This window comes from Dendropsophus ebraccatus, chromosome 8, assembly GCF_027789765.1.
Source record: "Dendropsophus ebraccatus isolate aDenEbr1 chromosome 8, aDenEbr1.pat, whole genome shotgun sequence".
NCBI classification, from domain to species: domain Eukaryota; kingdom Metazoa; phylum Chordata; class Amphibia; order Anura; family Hylidae; genus Dendropsophus; species Dendropsophus ebraccatus.
The window spans coordinates 28,656,048-28,674,029 of NC_091461.1; the positions used below are offsets into that span (position 1 = coordinate 28,656,048).

General features: G+C 44.8%; 1 protein-coding gene across 1 annotated transcript in view; it reads left to right on the forward strand.

Annotated features, from left to right (window-relative positions):
* Positions 1-358: 358 nt before the first annotated feature.
* PWWP2B (PWWP domain containing 2B) overlaps positions 359-17,982 on the forward strand; it is a 30,699-nt gene continuing 13,075 nt past the window's right edge. Inside the window, exons 1-2 of the mRNA XM_069978948.1 lie at positions 359-653; positions 8,012-9,677. Coding sequence (XP_069835049.1) covers positions 511-653; positions 8,012-9,665 — 1,797 coding nt within the window. The 5' untranslated portion in view covers positions 359-510 and the 3' untranslated portion in view covers positions 9,666-9,677. The remainder of the gene's footprint in view (positions 654-8,011; positions 9,678-17,982) is intronic.

Consider the following 17,982-nt stretch of genomic DNA (forward strand, 5'->3'; position numbering starts at 1 on the left):
TTTCAGTACGATATATCGTTCCATCTAAACGCTGATCGTTAAAAAAAAATATTACTTCAAAATCGTTAATCGTACGATCGGGCGAATTATCGATCCGTGTAAACGTAGCATAAATGAAACCATTCCTCCCTTGACTTTATAGACAGAAGATAACTACTCACTGGCAGGAATCGATCAAATAAAAATCTATATATATGACTCATGTGAAATAATGTATCACACAGGAGAGGATTCCCCCCTTGCAGTGACGTCACAAAGCCTGCTGTCCCGGCGTGACGTCACAATAGCCGGTGGGAAGGGAGAAGAGGAGGATAAGTGGAGGGGGCGGGGAAAGCCGGCTGTGTCGTCATCACAATCCCAGGAGCAGCGGCGGAGCAGGAGGAGGAGGCGGCGGTGCTGGTGTAGCCGGAGGTCAGACGGAAGAGGGAAGGGGGCGCTGTGCACACTGTAGGCCCTCGGCTGCGGGGATCGAGGGAGGGCCAGAGCTGGCATCCGGAAGCCGGAGGGAGCATGGAGGCCGAGGACGGGCAGGAGCTGCGGGTCGGCTCCCTGGTGCCGGTCCTGCTGGAGCACATAGTCAATGACACTCTGGTGGTGACTCTGAGCTGCGGGGAGAGGAGGTATACCGGCGTCCTGCTGGACTGCAGCAAGAAGTGAGTACACTGCCGGCTCAGCTGCACGCCCCTTTAAAGAGCCCAGACACCCTCTAAGCCTTGCATTGTCTTCTAGCAGGTTGTCACGCGTTCTTCTAAGAAGTTTCAGACTTTCTATCTGGTTCCTGGAAAGATGGGTGACAACCAATATGGCTGCCAAAAAAATAAAAGATTGTCACTTAAAGGGGGAGGGGGGGCAGGGCCATTCCTAATAGTGCATGACCCCTCTCATGTGTAGTTACAGCCATGTTGGTTATCATCCAGCTTTTCCAAGCAGCTGAAAGGATCCCTAAAAAAAAAAATAAACTGGAAAGGACGTCTCAAGGACTTGAGCAAAGTTTGGTTAAGACGCCTTAAAGGAGCGCTCTCATATTGGTTGATCACAAGTATGGTTTGTAGCAGATAAGTAAGAGTCTGTTCACACCATCCTGTTTATTTGCACCAGATTTCACCCCTTTGCATTGCCAGGTAACAATATACCGCCAGTCGGTAACACACAGGGCAAAAATCTGCAGCGTGTGTGAATTGGATTTTGGTCCGGCATTGCGTTGTAGTATGTTGCAATTTTTGGTGAGGATTCTGCATAGAAATATATTATTAATATATCTATCTATCTATATATATATAATATATATATATTATATTTTTTTTAATATAGTGCAAACAAATTTCGCAGCGCTTTACAATTGTGGGTGTACATACATAGACAAAATTAGACCTCACAGGGATATACATATATACAATAGGTAACAAGGAAAGGGTTAAAAAAGAAGGCAAGAAGGATTAAAAGGGAAGTTAACTTAATTATTTAATGGGTCTCTCATTTTCCTTTTTTTTTCTTCTTACCACTCCACAGCCGCGGGTAGAGGGAGGGGTCGGCGATTGGGTTTGGGGAGATGATGTGGTCTCTGTATAATTTGGCATTATGTTTTTGTATTGCTAAAATATTGGAGACATCATCTTTTTTTTTATCATATAGTGGTTATTCTGTTTTGTAATTGGTAAAAAAATAACAAATAAAGGAATTAAAAAAAGGGTTAAAAAAGAACTAGTATAAGCCAAGTAATAAATATTTGTATCTATTTGTAACAGTCTGGAACCTGTGATACAGTAACTACAACTCACATCTTGCTGGAAGAGGAACAAGTTGCGGATCACTGCCGTGATATTGTAGATCAGGGGTGGGGAACCTTCGGCCCTCCAGCTGTTGTAAAACTACAACTCCCATCGTGCCTGGACAGCCGAAGGCTGTCCAGGCATGATGGGAGTTGTAGTTTACAACAGCTGGAGGGCTGAAGGTTTCCGGTCCCTCTTGTAGATATTCGTTCTATGGACGTTGCTATATTCATTTTGTTCCTATAGGTGAAGACAATCGTCAAAAACCGAGGAGGTGTCATAAACAAAAGAAGCCATTTTTCTTTAGTACAGTTGCATTTACCATCAGTGATTCTTGAACCTTGCTCTAATCTCTGGTCACTGACTGATGAGATGGCAGCCATTTTTCATTACCTCCAGCTGCGGAATGACTGTGCAGGCTGCTGGTCATTACCCTGAGGGCTCATACACCCTGGTACAGTGGCTGTATGGCAGTGTACCGAGCCCGTCAGCCTCCATGTGCTCACTTCTTCTTTGTTTGTATGAAGATATTAAAGGGAACCAATCACACCGAAAAATCGCCCTAATGATAAGGTCACCCAGCACGCTTCCCAAACATCCCCCTGTACCCTTAGTGCCCCCTCTATTAGACCGTATTCTTTCTTTTATGATGTCTCGCGTTGTATGTAAATGCCGGGCAAATAGTCACGGTGGGCGGATCTGGTCCTGGTCCTGGGCGGTGGAATTGCTGTAATCACGCCCAGAGGGGCGTGATTGAAAGACCTGTGTTCCGCTGCCTTCACCCGGGGCCTGCGTTCCACGTCAGCGGCGCGGGGACGTCTTTAGCACACCGTGCATGCGCTGTACGGAGGTAGAAGATGCTGACGTAGTGCGCATGTGCGGCGTCCTGAAGACCTTGGCATGCCACCGAAATGGAACACAGGCCCCGGTTGATGTCAGCGGAACACAGGTCTTTCAATCACGTCCCTCTGGCCGTGATTAAAGCGATTCCAACCGCCCAGGACCGTGACTAGATACGCCCGTGACTACTTGTCCGGCATTTACATACAGCACGGGACTACATAAAAGTAAGAATACGTTCTAATAGAGGGGGGCACGGAGGGTACAGGGGGATGTTTTGGAAGCGTGCTGGGTGATGTGCCAGCACATTTCCTTATCATTAGGGTGATTGTCGGCGTGATTGGTTCCCTTTAAGAGGGTTATGCAGCGCTACAAAATGCTACAAAGTTCCATTGATGTAAATAGAGCTTAATTGCAAACCACACCTGAACTGGAGACAAGACAGAGCGAAAAGTGGCCATGTTTTTATAGCGCTGCATAACCCCTTTAACACCCCCTCCTAGAAGTAATGGATTCAGGGAAGAAAAAAAAATAAAAATGAACTAATCTCTATGGAAGTTTTATTATGGCTCTAAACAAAACCTATAAATGGTGGTTTTGGCAGATTGATGGGGTCTGACAGTAAAAATTTTTACGTCCCTGATTAGGTTTTGACAGCCCCTCCCTTCATTTCTGGGAATATGCGGATTTAACAAGGTTTGTGTTTATTCTGTTATCAGGCCCATTTAGCCTAAAGCCATTGCGTCCAGTAACGCTGGCCCTAGACCTTTAATAGCTCTGCGATCCCCTATTACCTCATTAGCTTGTGCACAAGTCAGACACCTCTGGAGCCGCTGATCTCCAGGGGGAACCGAGAAGTGGAGAGATGCAAGCTGTCAGATCTTTGTTTTTTTCCTGGCAGGAGGATTGTTTGTCAGGCCACATAGGCGTCAAGGGGGGAGATTTATCAAACATGGTGTAAAGTGAAACTGGCTCCGTTGCCCCTAGCAACCAATCAGATTCCACTTTTCTTTCCTCACAGACTCTTTGGAAAATGAAAGGTGGAATCTGATTGGTTGCTAGGGGCAACTGGGCCAGTTTCACTTTACTCCATGTTTGATAAATCTCCCCCAAGGTGCCCAAACATATTGAATCAAAGTCGCTCAGATTAACCAACTGCGGTGAGAGTGTGAGACTATTAGATGTGAATGGGGGCATGCCAATTCTTCAATCAAACATCTTTTGAGCAAAGGAAGGATTGAGCATGTTTAATCAGAATGCCTGATCCTTTTGTTCTTAGGAGAGATAAGTCAGCACCAAGAGGTACCCATGGAGGGGCCATAGCGATCTCCATACACGGGTATGTATAGCTTGGCTTAGTTTTCATGTGTTTTGAATGAAGAGAGAGGGTACGTAAGCCAGTGCCAAACTTCTGACTGCTGCTTATCTCAGTTAAAGGGGTTATCCAGCACTACAAAAACATGGCCACTTTTCCCCCTACTGTTGTCTCCAGTTCAGGTGCAGTTTGCAATTAAGCTCCATTTACTTCAATGGAACTGAGTTTCAAAACCCCACCCAATCTGGAGACAACAGTAGGGGGAAAGTGGCCATGTTTTTGTAGCGCTGAATAACCCCTCTAACAAAAGAGATTGGGCAGTTAAAATCCAACATGCCCAATCCTGCTCCTTTTTGGGGGAAGAGTTGGTAGACCCCGACACCGGTTTAGCTGAATTTGTAGAGTTGTAGAGCGTGCGTATGTAGGATTGAGAAATGGTTGTCGGCCCTAAACTGTGTCAAATTCACATTCATTATGGCTGATGCAACTGACTGTTTAACCTCTTCAGGACCAGGCTAATTTTTGTTTTTTCCTCCTTGTGCTTTTAAGCAGCTGCATTTTTACACCTACAGACCCACATAAAGTGACTGTACCACCAGGCCCAGGCTGAAGCACTGTAGGCGGGCCAACCCACCCCCAGTGGGAAGAAACCCCAGCCCCTCCATGACGTGACTCCATTAGAATCAATGGAACCCTATCATAGAGGGGCTAGGGTTTCCTCCCACTAAGGCTGAGTCGGCCTGCCTCCAGTGCTTCAGCCTGGGCCTGGTGGTACAGTCACTTTAACTTCAAAAGAACTGAGCTGCAATACCACTCACAACCTGAGGACTATGGTGGTGCCGTTTCTGAAAAGTAAAAACATCTATGGTTTTCTAATCAACTAATAGTCAGTGTGAGAGTTTTTGGCTGCAGCAGGTGCGCTGTGGTTGCTGCATGTCAGCTCGGCCTTAGGCAACTTTCACACGGTAGTAATTCAGTCAGCATTTTATATCAGTAATGGTAAACAAAAACTAGGAGTGTGGCCAAAACACTGAAGAGGAACAAATCTCCCCTTTACAGTTTCTTTCTGCGTAGGTCTCGGCTGTGGTCTAAAATACTGCTATGTGAGTCCGGCCTTACTTATACACTTCTAGGCTGCAGTCATACAGGATGGGTCAGAAAATCTGCAGCGTAGCAACTAGCAACATGTAAATCCTGCTGGGGGAATCTGGACTTGTGAATTTTTAAAGCGAATGTACCAGCACTACATTCTGTTTAAGGTTTTTACATGGATAGAACAGCGCTAGCACGGAGAAGCTGGTGCCGCGGTTCCCACGTATGACGCCGTTCTATTCCCAGGCAGCGGCCCAGGCTGAAACACTGCAGGCATGCCGGCCCGTCCCCAATAGGAGAAAACCCCCTCCTCTCTATGACGTCGCTCCATTAGAATCAATTGAGCCACGTCATAGAGGGGCAGGGGTTTCCTCCTACTGGGGGCGGGCTGGCACACCTGCAGTGCTTCAGCCTGGGCCGCTGCCTGGGAATAGAACAGTGGCCATGGCTTAAGAAAAGGACCGTGGCACTGGCTTCCCTGCACTGGCGCTGTTCTGTCCATATGTAAAGATCAATGTACATTCAGTTTTGTTTTTTTGTTTTTAAATTCAGTTTAAATGCAGTGTGACTTTATATGTGGATATGCCGCAGTTGTTTTTTTGTCAGAAATTTCACAGTGTGCCTGGCCTGTGAATAACACCATCCTAATGTATGGCTACAAGAACACACCATTTGCCATTTCTAAGGCTGAAAAAAGCTTTTTTTTTTTTTCCTTTTTCTTTTTTGATCTTTTTATAGCTGTACTAACAGATTTTTTTGAACTACAGAAAAAGTTATAGGCCAGAAAGCATTTTCTAGGTGCCAAATAGTCTGTATTTTGGCATGTAAAGGGCTGAGAAAAAGGCCCTGATTTTTCAAGGCTTGGGTACAGTGTAAAAAATAATAGTAGTTGTACCCACCCCAAACCTATGAAACTGACACCAACACTCCTGGCCCTGTTCACTACTTTTTCCAGGTTCCTGTGATGTGTCGTTTCTGCAAGAAATATCCCCCTGCCCCACTGCTGTGCCCAGTGATTGGCTGGGTGGTAGAGTTCCTGCAGGGATGCCCCTCACAAGCAAGTGGGGGCAAAAAGTGATGTGGCAGCTACGGAGGCTTTGGCTAGGTAAGTATTACTACTTTATTATTTTTACATTACTTCCAAGCATGTGCTAGCTATATATATATATATATATATATATATATATATATATATATATATATATATATATATATATATATTATAATATATATATTATAATATATATATTTTTTTTTAACCCAGACAACCCCTTTCATTTCACAGCCATTAAAGATCTGTTATCCCATCATGTTCAATAGAATCCAGTGGAAAAAATATGGTCATTTTGGGGTCATTTTCGAGCTATAAAGAGGCCATTTTTTGGCCCAATAAGTTCCAAAAACTGTGTGCACACACAGCCTATTAGATAATGTTTTCATGCCCCCCATAAGCATTCAAACTGGGAACAGATACCTTTAGCACCACTTAGGATATCCTTGTGGAACAAAGGGTTGTATTGCAGGAGAAAGAATACATGGACAGGCCAGGTTCATCTGGGTGAGAGCCGCCTCTTTGTTCACAGCTTTCCCTTCTGGCTTCTAGACGGGCGTCCTCAGCAGGGAACAAATAGAAAGGGATTGTCTTAATTCCCATGGCTAGCTTTATTCTCCTAGAGTGATCTCTATAAGTGGCCCTATATTAATGCATGCCCCGCTATGATAAGCACAAGGAGTGGTTTAGGCAAAGGGATGACTGGGCTGAGGCAGTCGCCCATCCTCCGACCATGTGTCTGATGAGTCAACTCCTTCTGTCTGATAAAGTGGGGAAAGCTCATTGTAATTGCACAGGGACTTTCCAGTATGTTGAATAATGACCATCATGCAATCTGTAATGCACTAGAGAACTGTAGATGCGCATTATATTCCGCATGGCTAGACTGTGAAGGAAAAGTTGCATCTGATCTGCAGTGCCTTTTCTCGCTAGCGTACCAATGGCATTGTGCATATAAGGAGGCCCAGATAAAAGCTGGTTTCTTACAGATTTATAATACTTAAGATATGTGTGTAATACATGGCCATGTAGGGTATGAAGGGAGCTGTCTGGACAATAGAGGAATTGCTCAAGGCATATGTCAGATGTCTTCAGTTTAGCTTCTCCGTGCCAACTTCTGTTATGCTACCTTTTCATGTCAAGCAAATGCAGGATGTAAAAACTTTGGGTCGGTATGAGATTGATATAGAGGTGAACAGGATAGAAGAAGATAGAAAAGCAGCTGGCAAGGCCTTGGGTATAATCAGCTTTAATGAATGTAAGCCTTGCACGGCGACGTGGGGGAAGGGTGGCAGGCTGCTTTCAAATGATCTGCTGTCCTTCCCTGTGTTTACTCAATTTACCTTCAGTGCTGGCCGATAGACAGCATACAGCTGCATTCACACACAGCATTTTGCAGCTGCTTTTATGAGCTTTTTTAAATTATTTTTTAGGTATATTAGTTTTAAATATATATTGATATAAAGTCAGGCAATTCTTTGTTTAAACATGGTAGTGGTATAGGACTGCACAATGCGTGTATAAAATGAAAAAGATCACCATAAATTCTTAAATGTATTTTTTTTTTTTTATGTGTTAAAAACTCAGAATAATAAACGCACATTGGAAAACTTGCCAGTGCGGATTGTAGTTAAACTGCTATTTCTTTAATGTGCATGTAAAGTAAGACAAAGGGCTCGGATGGTGTGATCAGGTCACATTGTTTGCACTGTCAACTTTTTGTAAATTGGGTAAAAGCTCTTCACTCCAGTTACCTGGAAGAGTAACTATAAACAAGCCCTGGTATTCTGCATGAGTCAGCTTTGTGCAGCTTGTTCCCTTTAAATACCACAGCTATATGCTATTTCGGACGTGAGTGTATTAAAGTGTGTCCACTGTTCAAAAAAAAAGTTAAGGGTTTGCCCAGCTCAAGAAATGACACTGATCTTTTGTTTGTCCTACTAGGTCCGGATTGTTCTGCGTGCCACCAGCTTCAGTTCCAAAAGACGATGACCCACCGTGCAATAGTTCCTGTAACAGTATTCTTGAAGATGCCAATTTTTCACATCCTGTATCGGAAACGCCTAATCAAGACACTGGTCTCCCCGTAACGAGTAACACTGATCAAGTTCCTCCACTCCTTCCACCTCCTGGGACTGCGCCACCTTATCCTCCTTACTTTGAAGGTGCTCCTTTCCCCCCTCCTCTTTGGTTGAGGCACTCGTACAATCAGTGGGTACCTCAGCCTCCTCCTCGTGCTATTAAAAGGACAAAAAGACGAATGTCAAGAAACAGAGACCCCGGTCGGCTCATAATGAGTACGATAAGGCTGCGGCCTAGGCAGGTACTTTGTGAGAAGTGTAAAAACACGTTAAATACAGAGGAGGCTTCTAAAGATAAACAGAACCCTAGAAGTAGCAGGAGGATTCATGGTCAGGATAAAGAACGCCATAAAGTGGAGTCAGATCCCGAAGAGAAGAAGGTGGGGAAAGAGAGGAGGGAGGAAAACAGTGCCTCTAGAGACTTGGTACATAAGAGTCCCACTAAAGACTTGGTGCACAGGAGTCCAGTCATAAAGATCTCTTACAGTACACCTCAAGGTAAAGGAGAGGTTGTTAAGATTCCTTCACGTGTACATGGCTCTATTGAGCCATTTTGTCCAAGTAAAGCTCAAGAAAATGGAAGTGGGGACCATGAAACGTTGAAGGACTTAGACAGTTGTCAAACGCCTAAACGTCTGATAGACAGGTCGAATAGTCAGGGGGCTTCCATTCCAAAGTTAAAGTTAACTAAGCCTTTGCATTCCAATGTGGAAGTTCCTCCACCTAAAATCAGACTAAAGCCCCAAAGGATTAGTGACGGACAAAGTGTTTCGATCTATAAATCTGAGCTAATCGACGAGATCAATGTTCTTCAGAGCAGCAGAGGATCTGAGACCGATTCTTCTGCTTTTTGTATGGACGATGCCGCAGAAAGAAGTTATCACGATGTCTCTTTGGGAAGCTCGGGAGAGGATGATGATTTCAAAGGATTTCCGCACAACCAAGAAGGACGTAACCTAAATCTACTTGGCAATTACCGCAAAAGAAAAGCCGATTCTTCTAGTGCATCTTTGTGTAGTAACGACAGCTTGGAGGAATCAAAGTCTTCTTGCCTGGAGTTGAACAGGATGGATTTTTGTGATATCATGCCTGGTGATGATCTTTCTGTGTCGTCTTCTAAAGATGAGCAGAAAACGGTGCCACCGCTAACGGTTAGACTGCATTCTAAAAGTGTGTCCAATTGTATCACTGTAGAAGGAAAGACTATTTCTGTGGGGGATATAGTGTGGGGGAAAGTTCATGGCTTTCCATGGTGGCCCGCACGTATTCTAAGTATTAATGTGAACCAAAAGGAAAATGGTGATCCTTCTTGGCAAGAGGCTACAGTCTCGTGGTTTGGTTCTCCGACAACATCTAGTTTATCAGTGTCAAAACTCTCTTCTTTCTCGGAATTTTTCAAACTGAGGTTTAACCGTAAGAAGAAAGGAGTCTACCGAAAAGCTATTGCAGAAGCTGCCAGGGCTACGAATCACCTGACTCCGGAAATTAGGGAACTCTTATTGCAGTGTGAAACGTAACTTTCCTGGCAAGTAAGTAAACCAACCCTGTAGGAATCGAATGTGTTTCTTGGTTGCCAAGCCAATCCGTTGTCTTTATGCGTCTCTCTATTCTTAGCCATTCAGGAAATAGAAGATTTCCTTACGGTTATATTTAGGACGTTGCAACATTAGTTTTGCTAGAAAATATGAAGGTGCTTGGTATGAATAGTTTTGCAGACACGTAAGGAAATTTTTCAGGAGCATGAGAGAATGTAAAGTATTTGACATTAAACTTAGGCCTTAGAGAATCGGCAGTGTATAGTGAAGGGCACTGCATGTGACTGCTGTGAAACTGGACAGACTGATAACCCAGGCAGGTCACTTGTAGGGTATATGTGAGAAAAGATGTTTGTCAGTGATTCGGGGATTACTTGGTGACCTTTTTTTTCATTAAGTAGAAATGTTTTGATGGGTTGGGGTCCGTATGTTCAGACATCCACTGATCATAAGAGCAGGGAGAAGCATGCCGATGAGTTCTTCATTCTCCAGCTTGCTGTGCTCCGTGATGCACTACAGGAGACAGGCTTCATAGGCTTACTATGAATTTTGTGTCCTGCAGAGCAAAGGAAAAAGCATTGAGCCAGGGAGAGAAGCACTCAGCCATGTGGTTTTCTGGCTGTTTCTTATGATCAGTGAGTGTCTGAATATCCAGACCCTGGCCGATAAAAATGTTTGAATGTTTGAGCCAATTTAGGCTTTTCTGAATTCAGGACTTGTATAACCTTTCTGTGGTATGTGGATCCAGTCAGAGCATTGCATGGTTTGGACAATTGGATGGCATATTAACAATTAAAAAGACGTTTGTAAGTAGACATGAGAAAATAAACGATTCTGTATTTCTCTTATCGGGCTGGAGGCTTTGAAGTCTGTTCTGCTTCTCCGCAGGGGCTGGGAAAGGGCCCTTGCACACTTCAGAAGTCACGCGGATAACTTGCCGTGGATTCCATCGCTCGTCAGTCCGCGCTCCCACTTGAAGTTCCACCGGTCCCATAGGCTCCCTTCTATGCTCAGGCAGATTCCTCCGTCCGTCTAAAGAATTGAGCGACGGAATCCGCTGGAAGTTATCTGTGCGGATTCTGTAGTGTGCATATACCCTAAGGACTTATCAGCAGGTTAGGTGCTTCTTTAACCTCCTTTCCCTTTAAGGTTGGAGGACTTTCCCTAAAGAAAAAAAAACATCATAACTAGCTTAGGTTAAGCTAAAAGTATTTTTTTTAAGATTTAGTAGTAAACCTCCTTTTGCCTCATCAGTGGACTAGTAGGGTCTCTGTATTTGGTTATACACATGTCAATTAGGTTCTTTAAGATGCTAATTATCTTGATCATTATGTTAAAGCGTTACCATGACCCGTGTCAGAGCTCTGACTGCAAATTCCTGGAAATTTCCAAAGATTAATTATAGGCTGTTCAGGTTTTTGAGGGGGGGGATTCACTTTGATGGTTACCTCGCCCATGTTTTTTTTTTTTTTTTTGGCAATTAAGCTGTGTAGGTATCCTGAGGTTGAGACTGTGAACGTGTCTTTAACTATTGCAGTCCTCTCCTATAGAAATTACTTGAGGTCAGAGACTAAAAACCAATGCAGTCCTCACATGCATCAGGACCTTGACAGATCTTCTCAAAACAGATCCTGTTCTCTATATAGTACTGATATGTTGTGCCCTATAATATCTGATCAACTGGATTACAAGTACTGGCAGAGAGCAGCGGGCCTGGCCTCTGGATCCCGCCGGGCTATGGGATCTCCGGCGCTGCGTATGTCACCACCTGGCTGATGGACAGGTCTCTCAGCCAGTCAGTGACAGGGATGGGGCACTGCTCCAGTCACTGGCTGAGCGACCAGTCCTCCACCTGGGACAGGCCTTTGTGGCGGTGGGGGAGGAATGCCTTCCGGCGGGGGGGGGGGGGGGGCTACCAGTTCCTACTTGTAATCAGTTTCCCCCCTTCCCCTACCAGCTGCCAGATTTTATAATCCGCTGGACTTCTCCTTTTAAAGAGAACCGATCCCTTTCTGATGGGGTGTGACCTGGCCCCTGGAACCTTATAACTGTTGGGCACAGCTCTCTGGTGGGGTGGCAATTTAAAAATTAATGTTTAATGCTTGCTTCCGGCTTCTGGTAACTTGGCGTGAGTGCGGAGCTGCAGCTGCATGTAGTCATTCCCACGCTTGATTGGCAGCCTGAGCACTGGCCTTTGCATTGAGTTTCCGGTGCTCAAGCTGCCAATCAAGCATGAATAGCCGGGAAGAGGGTGGAGTCAGTGAAAGTGCCTGCTGCTGCTGCTGCTCCACCCTACTGTCTAGTTACAGGAGCCAGGACCAAGCATTAAACATGGATTTATTATAATTTTTTTTTTTAATTCCTGCTCTTTTGGAGACTGTAGGTCACATCTTTGGAGAGCTGTGCCTGTCAGCCATAAGTCCTGGACACACTCCCTCAGGGAGGCAATTAGTTCCCTTTAAGCTAAACATGTCTGTAGGGACCTCTCCCTACAGATAATCTCAGGGTAGAAAGTAGGATCAGGCATAATGAGTTTCAGTCTTGAAAGCGCTCTTGAAGAGCTTCAGTCCTGCCGCTGCCAGAGATGTCTGGCAGTAGCTTACTTCCCTACCTATGCGTGGGCCTGAGTGGACTATATGCTGAGCCACATGGGCATTAAACATGTTGTCCGTGGTAATATGATGGATGGCCTATCTGCTGTTTGGCACCTGCACTGCATAGTGGGACCTCTGCTCCCGTTATGGCCGTCCTGCCAGAGATGTATGTTGACGACTAGAGATGAGCGAACCTGGAGCATGCTCGAGTCGATCCGAACCCGAACTTTTGGCATTTGATTAGCAGTGGCTGCTGAAGTCGGATAGAGCCCTAAGGCTATGTGGAAAACGTGGATATAGTCATTGGTTGTATCCATGTTTTCCAGACAACCTTAGAGCTTTATCCAAGTTCAGCAGCCCCAACTAATCAAATACCCGAACCCGGTTCGCTCATCTCTAATGACGACGCAACGTGAGAAAATATTACTTTACTGAAAGATTAGTGCATCCTTGGAACAAACTTTCAGCAGATGTGGTTGGTAAATCTACAGTAACTGAATGTAAACCCGCCTGGGATAAACATATATTTATCCTAAGATAATAAGAAGGGAAATACTAATAGGGCGGACTAGAAGGACCAGGTGGTCTTTTTCTGCTGACAATCTTCTGTTTCTAAATGTCCCTGTTTAGGGTGATAACAATTGTGCTTCTCTGAGGGAACTGTTACCTCTATATGTGGCACAGAGGCTCGTGCGTGGTAACCATGTAATGAAGCTCCTCATTGCACAGTGTTTTTTTATTTTTTTTTATTACAAATGAGAAAAGAGACACTATTTGTTATGCGGCCTAGAATACCATTTTACAGTTTGTTTTTTTTTCAGTGGAAGTTTTAATCTTGTATATGGTGCATCATCTAGTGAGCTGTTTTGCCTGCATTTTGCATTTTTTGCTAATGTTTGTTTAATGGAACCTTACAATTACCGTAATTATACCTAACAGTGTGCAGCAAACATGTTTACATAGAAGCAACCTCTCCCATGTCAGTCTATGTACACTATAACGTCTGGATGCTTAGCATGTACACCAGGCACATCTCCAGGCATACACCTGGCAAAGGCCAGAAGAGTATCTTTTTGGCCTCTGTTGGACCGTTATACATTGGTGTACTACAAAGGAGTAGAGAGGTATGGAACAATATAGACTACATTATCCCCTTTATTATTATTACATCACAAACCGATGAATATGATTCCAGCAACTCTTCCTTGCTGCGTTATTTTTTTGTTGGTGAGCATACATCATCTGGAAGCCATTACCCTGACGTTCACACACTCTTATTTAGGGATTAGTACTCGCACATATAAAACCCATCTTGGCATTTGATTCCTGCCCTTTCTGTACACAGGTTGTCTAGCAAGAAAAACCTACAAAGCTGCTGCCTGTCTTTACATTTTGTGACAAGTCCAAGAAGTTGACATTTTGTATTTGGAAATGTTTGTATCCACACTTACATCTACAGGATATAATACCTGTTCTAAATGTTTACCCACATAATGACCAGCTCCGGGCCCTTTTATGGCGGCCATTACAAAGGGTTTTTTCTGTAAAAAGTAAAATTTATGGCGTGTCACACAAGGTATAACCTGAAGGTCTAAAATGTATTGTCCAGAACCTCTGGAATCCCCTATCATATTAGCACATGCGTTCTCTGCCTAATGGATATAAGGGTTCATTCACACTGAGGAAAACAGACGGAAATTCCTGGCGGAATCCCCACCGCGGATTCCGCCCTGAAACCCCTCTGCCTCATTGTCTCAATGTCATGTATAGGGCGCCTCCGCTTTCTGACATGTCAATTCTTTTTGTGGAGAGCTGCAGAAAGCAGAGGCGCCTTATACATAACATTGAGACAATGAGGCAGGCGAGGTTCCGAGTGGAGCCCGCGGTGGGGATTCTGCCAGGAATTTCCGGCAGTTCTCCTCAGTGTGAACATACCCTTATATCCATTAGGCAGGGAACACATGCTAAAATGGTAGGGGATAAATCCTGTGTAAAAATAGTAATTTTAAAAGAAGCATTCCAGAATTTGTATTATTCCCCCGCTTTCGCACTAGCGCTTATACTCACCAGTGATGATCGTTGTCCTGTGGCACGGTTTTATTCCAGTCCTGTGACGCGGTTCAAATCCCGCGCACATTCGTGTCACCGCTCTTTTGACCCCTCTTCTGTCTCCCTGTCGGTTGAGGGCCAGAAGACACTTTCTCCCATAGAGAATGCATTGGAGAGGGTGACTTTGGGCCTTCGATCAACATTGAGATAGAGGAGCAGTGACGTGAACACACATGGGATTTGAACGGCGAAGCAGGACCGAAGCGAAGCCTCACCGCGGGACACCGATCATCGCTGGTGAGTATACGCGCCAGCACAAAGTGGGGGGTCACATAAATTTTTTTTGCCAGAATGCTTCTTTAATAGCGAGATATATCCAGGCCATAGATTGGAACACACTGATCCAGCCGCCACTGTAAAAGCTTATACTCATCGGTGCGCTTAGTGTTTCTATGGTTTTGAGGCACATTGTTTATTAAGTAGATATTATCCAAGGATTCAGTGAAATGCAATGACATCACTTGACCTCGGCACTTAAAGGGAACCAATCAGCTGCGACTGCTGCAGAAGCTTTTTACCGGAGAAAAACGAGTTTAATAACCCGGGCGTGTGACAGGCAGAGTCGGGGAAGTTGTCATCTGGGTGGCTCCCCACCCTTCACTAGTCACCGCTCTCTGCCTGTCAGCGTGCTCTGAGGGGAAGATTGACAGGCAGAGAGGCCAGTAACAGACCTCTCTGGCTGTCAATCATCCCCTCCGAGCACGCTGACAGGCAGAGAGCGGTGACTTGTGACTTCCCCGCCTCTGCCTGTCATGTGCCCGGGTTATTAAACTAATTTTTCTCCGGTATAAAGCTTCTGCAGCAGCCGTGGCCGCTACGTGCAGTGGCTGCGGCAGGAGCTTTATACATTGCTCCAGGGAATCATATCAGCCCAATTGGGCTGATTGGTTCCCTTTTAGGCACCAGAGAAACCAAGAAATTCTGAGGGTTCAGAGTACATTGACGAACCTGAACAGTTCGGCCTCTCTGCTCAGTGCTAGTGGTGAAGCCTTCTGGAGTTTTTTAATTTGATTTTTAGCTCACTTGACCGTTAGACAACCCCTTTTAAGAAGCAATAACCACATCCTCTTCGATAAGGGAAATAAGAACTTGTATACTGCTTTCTACTCCATAGACACTGCAAAAGTTAAGGCCCTATTACACAAAACTATTATTGGCCGTTACGGCCAATATTCGTCTTGTGTAATAGAAGGCAACAATGAGCTGACATGAACTAAGTTGGCTGATCATTGTCTGTCTTTGTCTTTCAACATGTTGAAATACAAATTACTTGGATAGCAGCGATCTGCTGCCATCACTCGGTGGAACAGGAACAGCAGCAGACCACTGCTATCTTCTATGGGTTGCCCGGACAATCTAGCAATCACCCGGGAACCTCTCCGCGGCCCCTCCTGCACTTACCCGCTCGCTGAGGACACATGTAATAGCACCGGCAGCAAGTAGGGAAGGAGGACTCGTTGCCTCCCCTCCGTCGCCCCGTGTAATAGGGGATTTACAATGGAAAGGCAAATCGGGTTACAAATCAAACTTCTGTTCTCGTATGAGAAATGGAGTATGACACCCCTGTTATATTTTTTTCAGGTATTTCTCTCACTTTCTTATATAGTGGAGTGTTAATAGTCCTTGTGGCTCTCTAAATCCACGGGTTGATTCAAAGGAGCCAAGTGAGCACCGACCTGTCAGATCAGCGCTCGCTCTCTGCTGACACTATTACACACGCCAACAGCTAGCGGGTAAGTGCAGAGGGGGCCGTGGGAGCTGCAGGGGGCTCCCCGGACGATCCTTAGATCGACTGGGCAGTCCATAGGAGATAGTGACGAACTGCTACCACCACTCCTATTACACCGGGCGATGACAGCAGATCATTGCTAAGCTGATTGTTTGTGTTTCAGCCTGTTGAAAGACAACGATCAGCCGACATTGTGCATGTCCACTGATCGTTGTCTTCTATTACACAAAGCGATCATCGGCCGCAACGGACGATAATTTTTCGTGTATTGGGCCTTAACGTGGCTTAAATAGACAATGTTGAAGGCAAATGGATGGATGTGCTGTGTAGAAGAATGGCTGCTAAATTCTGCTTTCCATGATCCTCTATAAGGAAGGAGGACATCTCACACTTTGTCACTTTATGTCTGTGAGTTTTATCTTTGTGTGTTATTAATCCTAGCCTGTTTGCCTGTACACTGCCAGCACGTGACCTGTGCGCACACTCCAATGATAAGGGGCAGTGTATTCGTATTATGATACGACCTTCGCTGTGAATCCCGCAGACCCCCATACTTGGGGCAGCGCACAGAGGACACGATTTTGCAGTTTTGCTGCCCTTGACATGAGGCCTACAAGCCATGAAGGTTAATGTTACGTTACTCTGTGAGCTGTGAAGGACTTCCTACAGCTGCAGTAATCTGTATTTTAGATCACGTGTAACACGTTTTTGGATTATTTTTTTATCCCTTTGATGGCAGTGCATCAAGTGTCATGACATTTTTCAGCTTGAAAACTTTAGTAAAGTAAAATTCTTGTTTTTAGTTGAAGCTGCTATTATATGGGAGCAATAGGGTTGTGTTCAAACTGGCGTTTATGGCAGCAAGAATGGCCTAGGCTGAAGTTTTCTTACCATCAAAAGTACAAGAAACCTTCAAGGTATGAAGTATTGTATGTTCTATTACCTTTCTATTATTGCCAACTTTATAGTGTAAATAACAAAAAAAAAACACCCACTGATAGCTTGAACAATCAGGGGAAAGTTCTGGTCGAGACCTTTTGGATAGTATTATGCTTTTAACTTTGTGCACTCAGCTTATGCCCTTTTCTGTTCTAGTATGACTGTGCCGCTGTGCACAAAGCAAGATCCTTAAAGAGATACTCCTACTGGGACCCCTTTTCTTTACAATCGCCCTAGAGGGTGTGGATGAAACCAGTTACATCTATTTACCTCTCCAGCACTTGCGCTGTCATTCTGCTGCTCCGGGCCCCGGCTGCTTCCTTGTCTTAGATGGGGCTTTAGAAGTGATGTTTCAGGCCCAATCATTCGGCGGCTGTAGCTGGTTTCCATCTCTGCTGCTCAATGGCTAAGTGGGCCTGAAAGGTCACATCTTCGTCTAAGACCCGGAAGTGGCAGGGGACCAAAGCGGCAGAATGACTGCTCAAGTGCTGGACCCGGGGAGGTAAATAGATATAATTGTTTTTATTCACCCCCTTTCTCAGTGATTGTAAATTAAAAAAAATAGTAGTCCTGGCCAGAGTACTCCTTTAAGTTATGGAAAGGGAGTCTGTTGTGGAAGACCTGAGCCCCGAACTCAACCCCATCCAACAGCTTTGGGATGGAGTAGAACAGACGTATCGAGCCCCTGACATCTGACCTCGCAAATGCCCGCAGACGCCACAAAATCTTGCAGAAAGTCTCCCTCCCAAAAGAGTAGAAGCCGTTCTGACTTCATATTAAAGCCTATGGGGTTGAAATTCAGGGTTCTTAAAGTTCCTGTAATAGGTAGCTGTCCCATTATTTTTGTAAGAAAAATAAAAAATTCTTTTGGAAAGTTTCTTTGTAGATTTCACCCTTCTCTATGTAATATGGATGAAGTCTGGTAAGT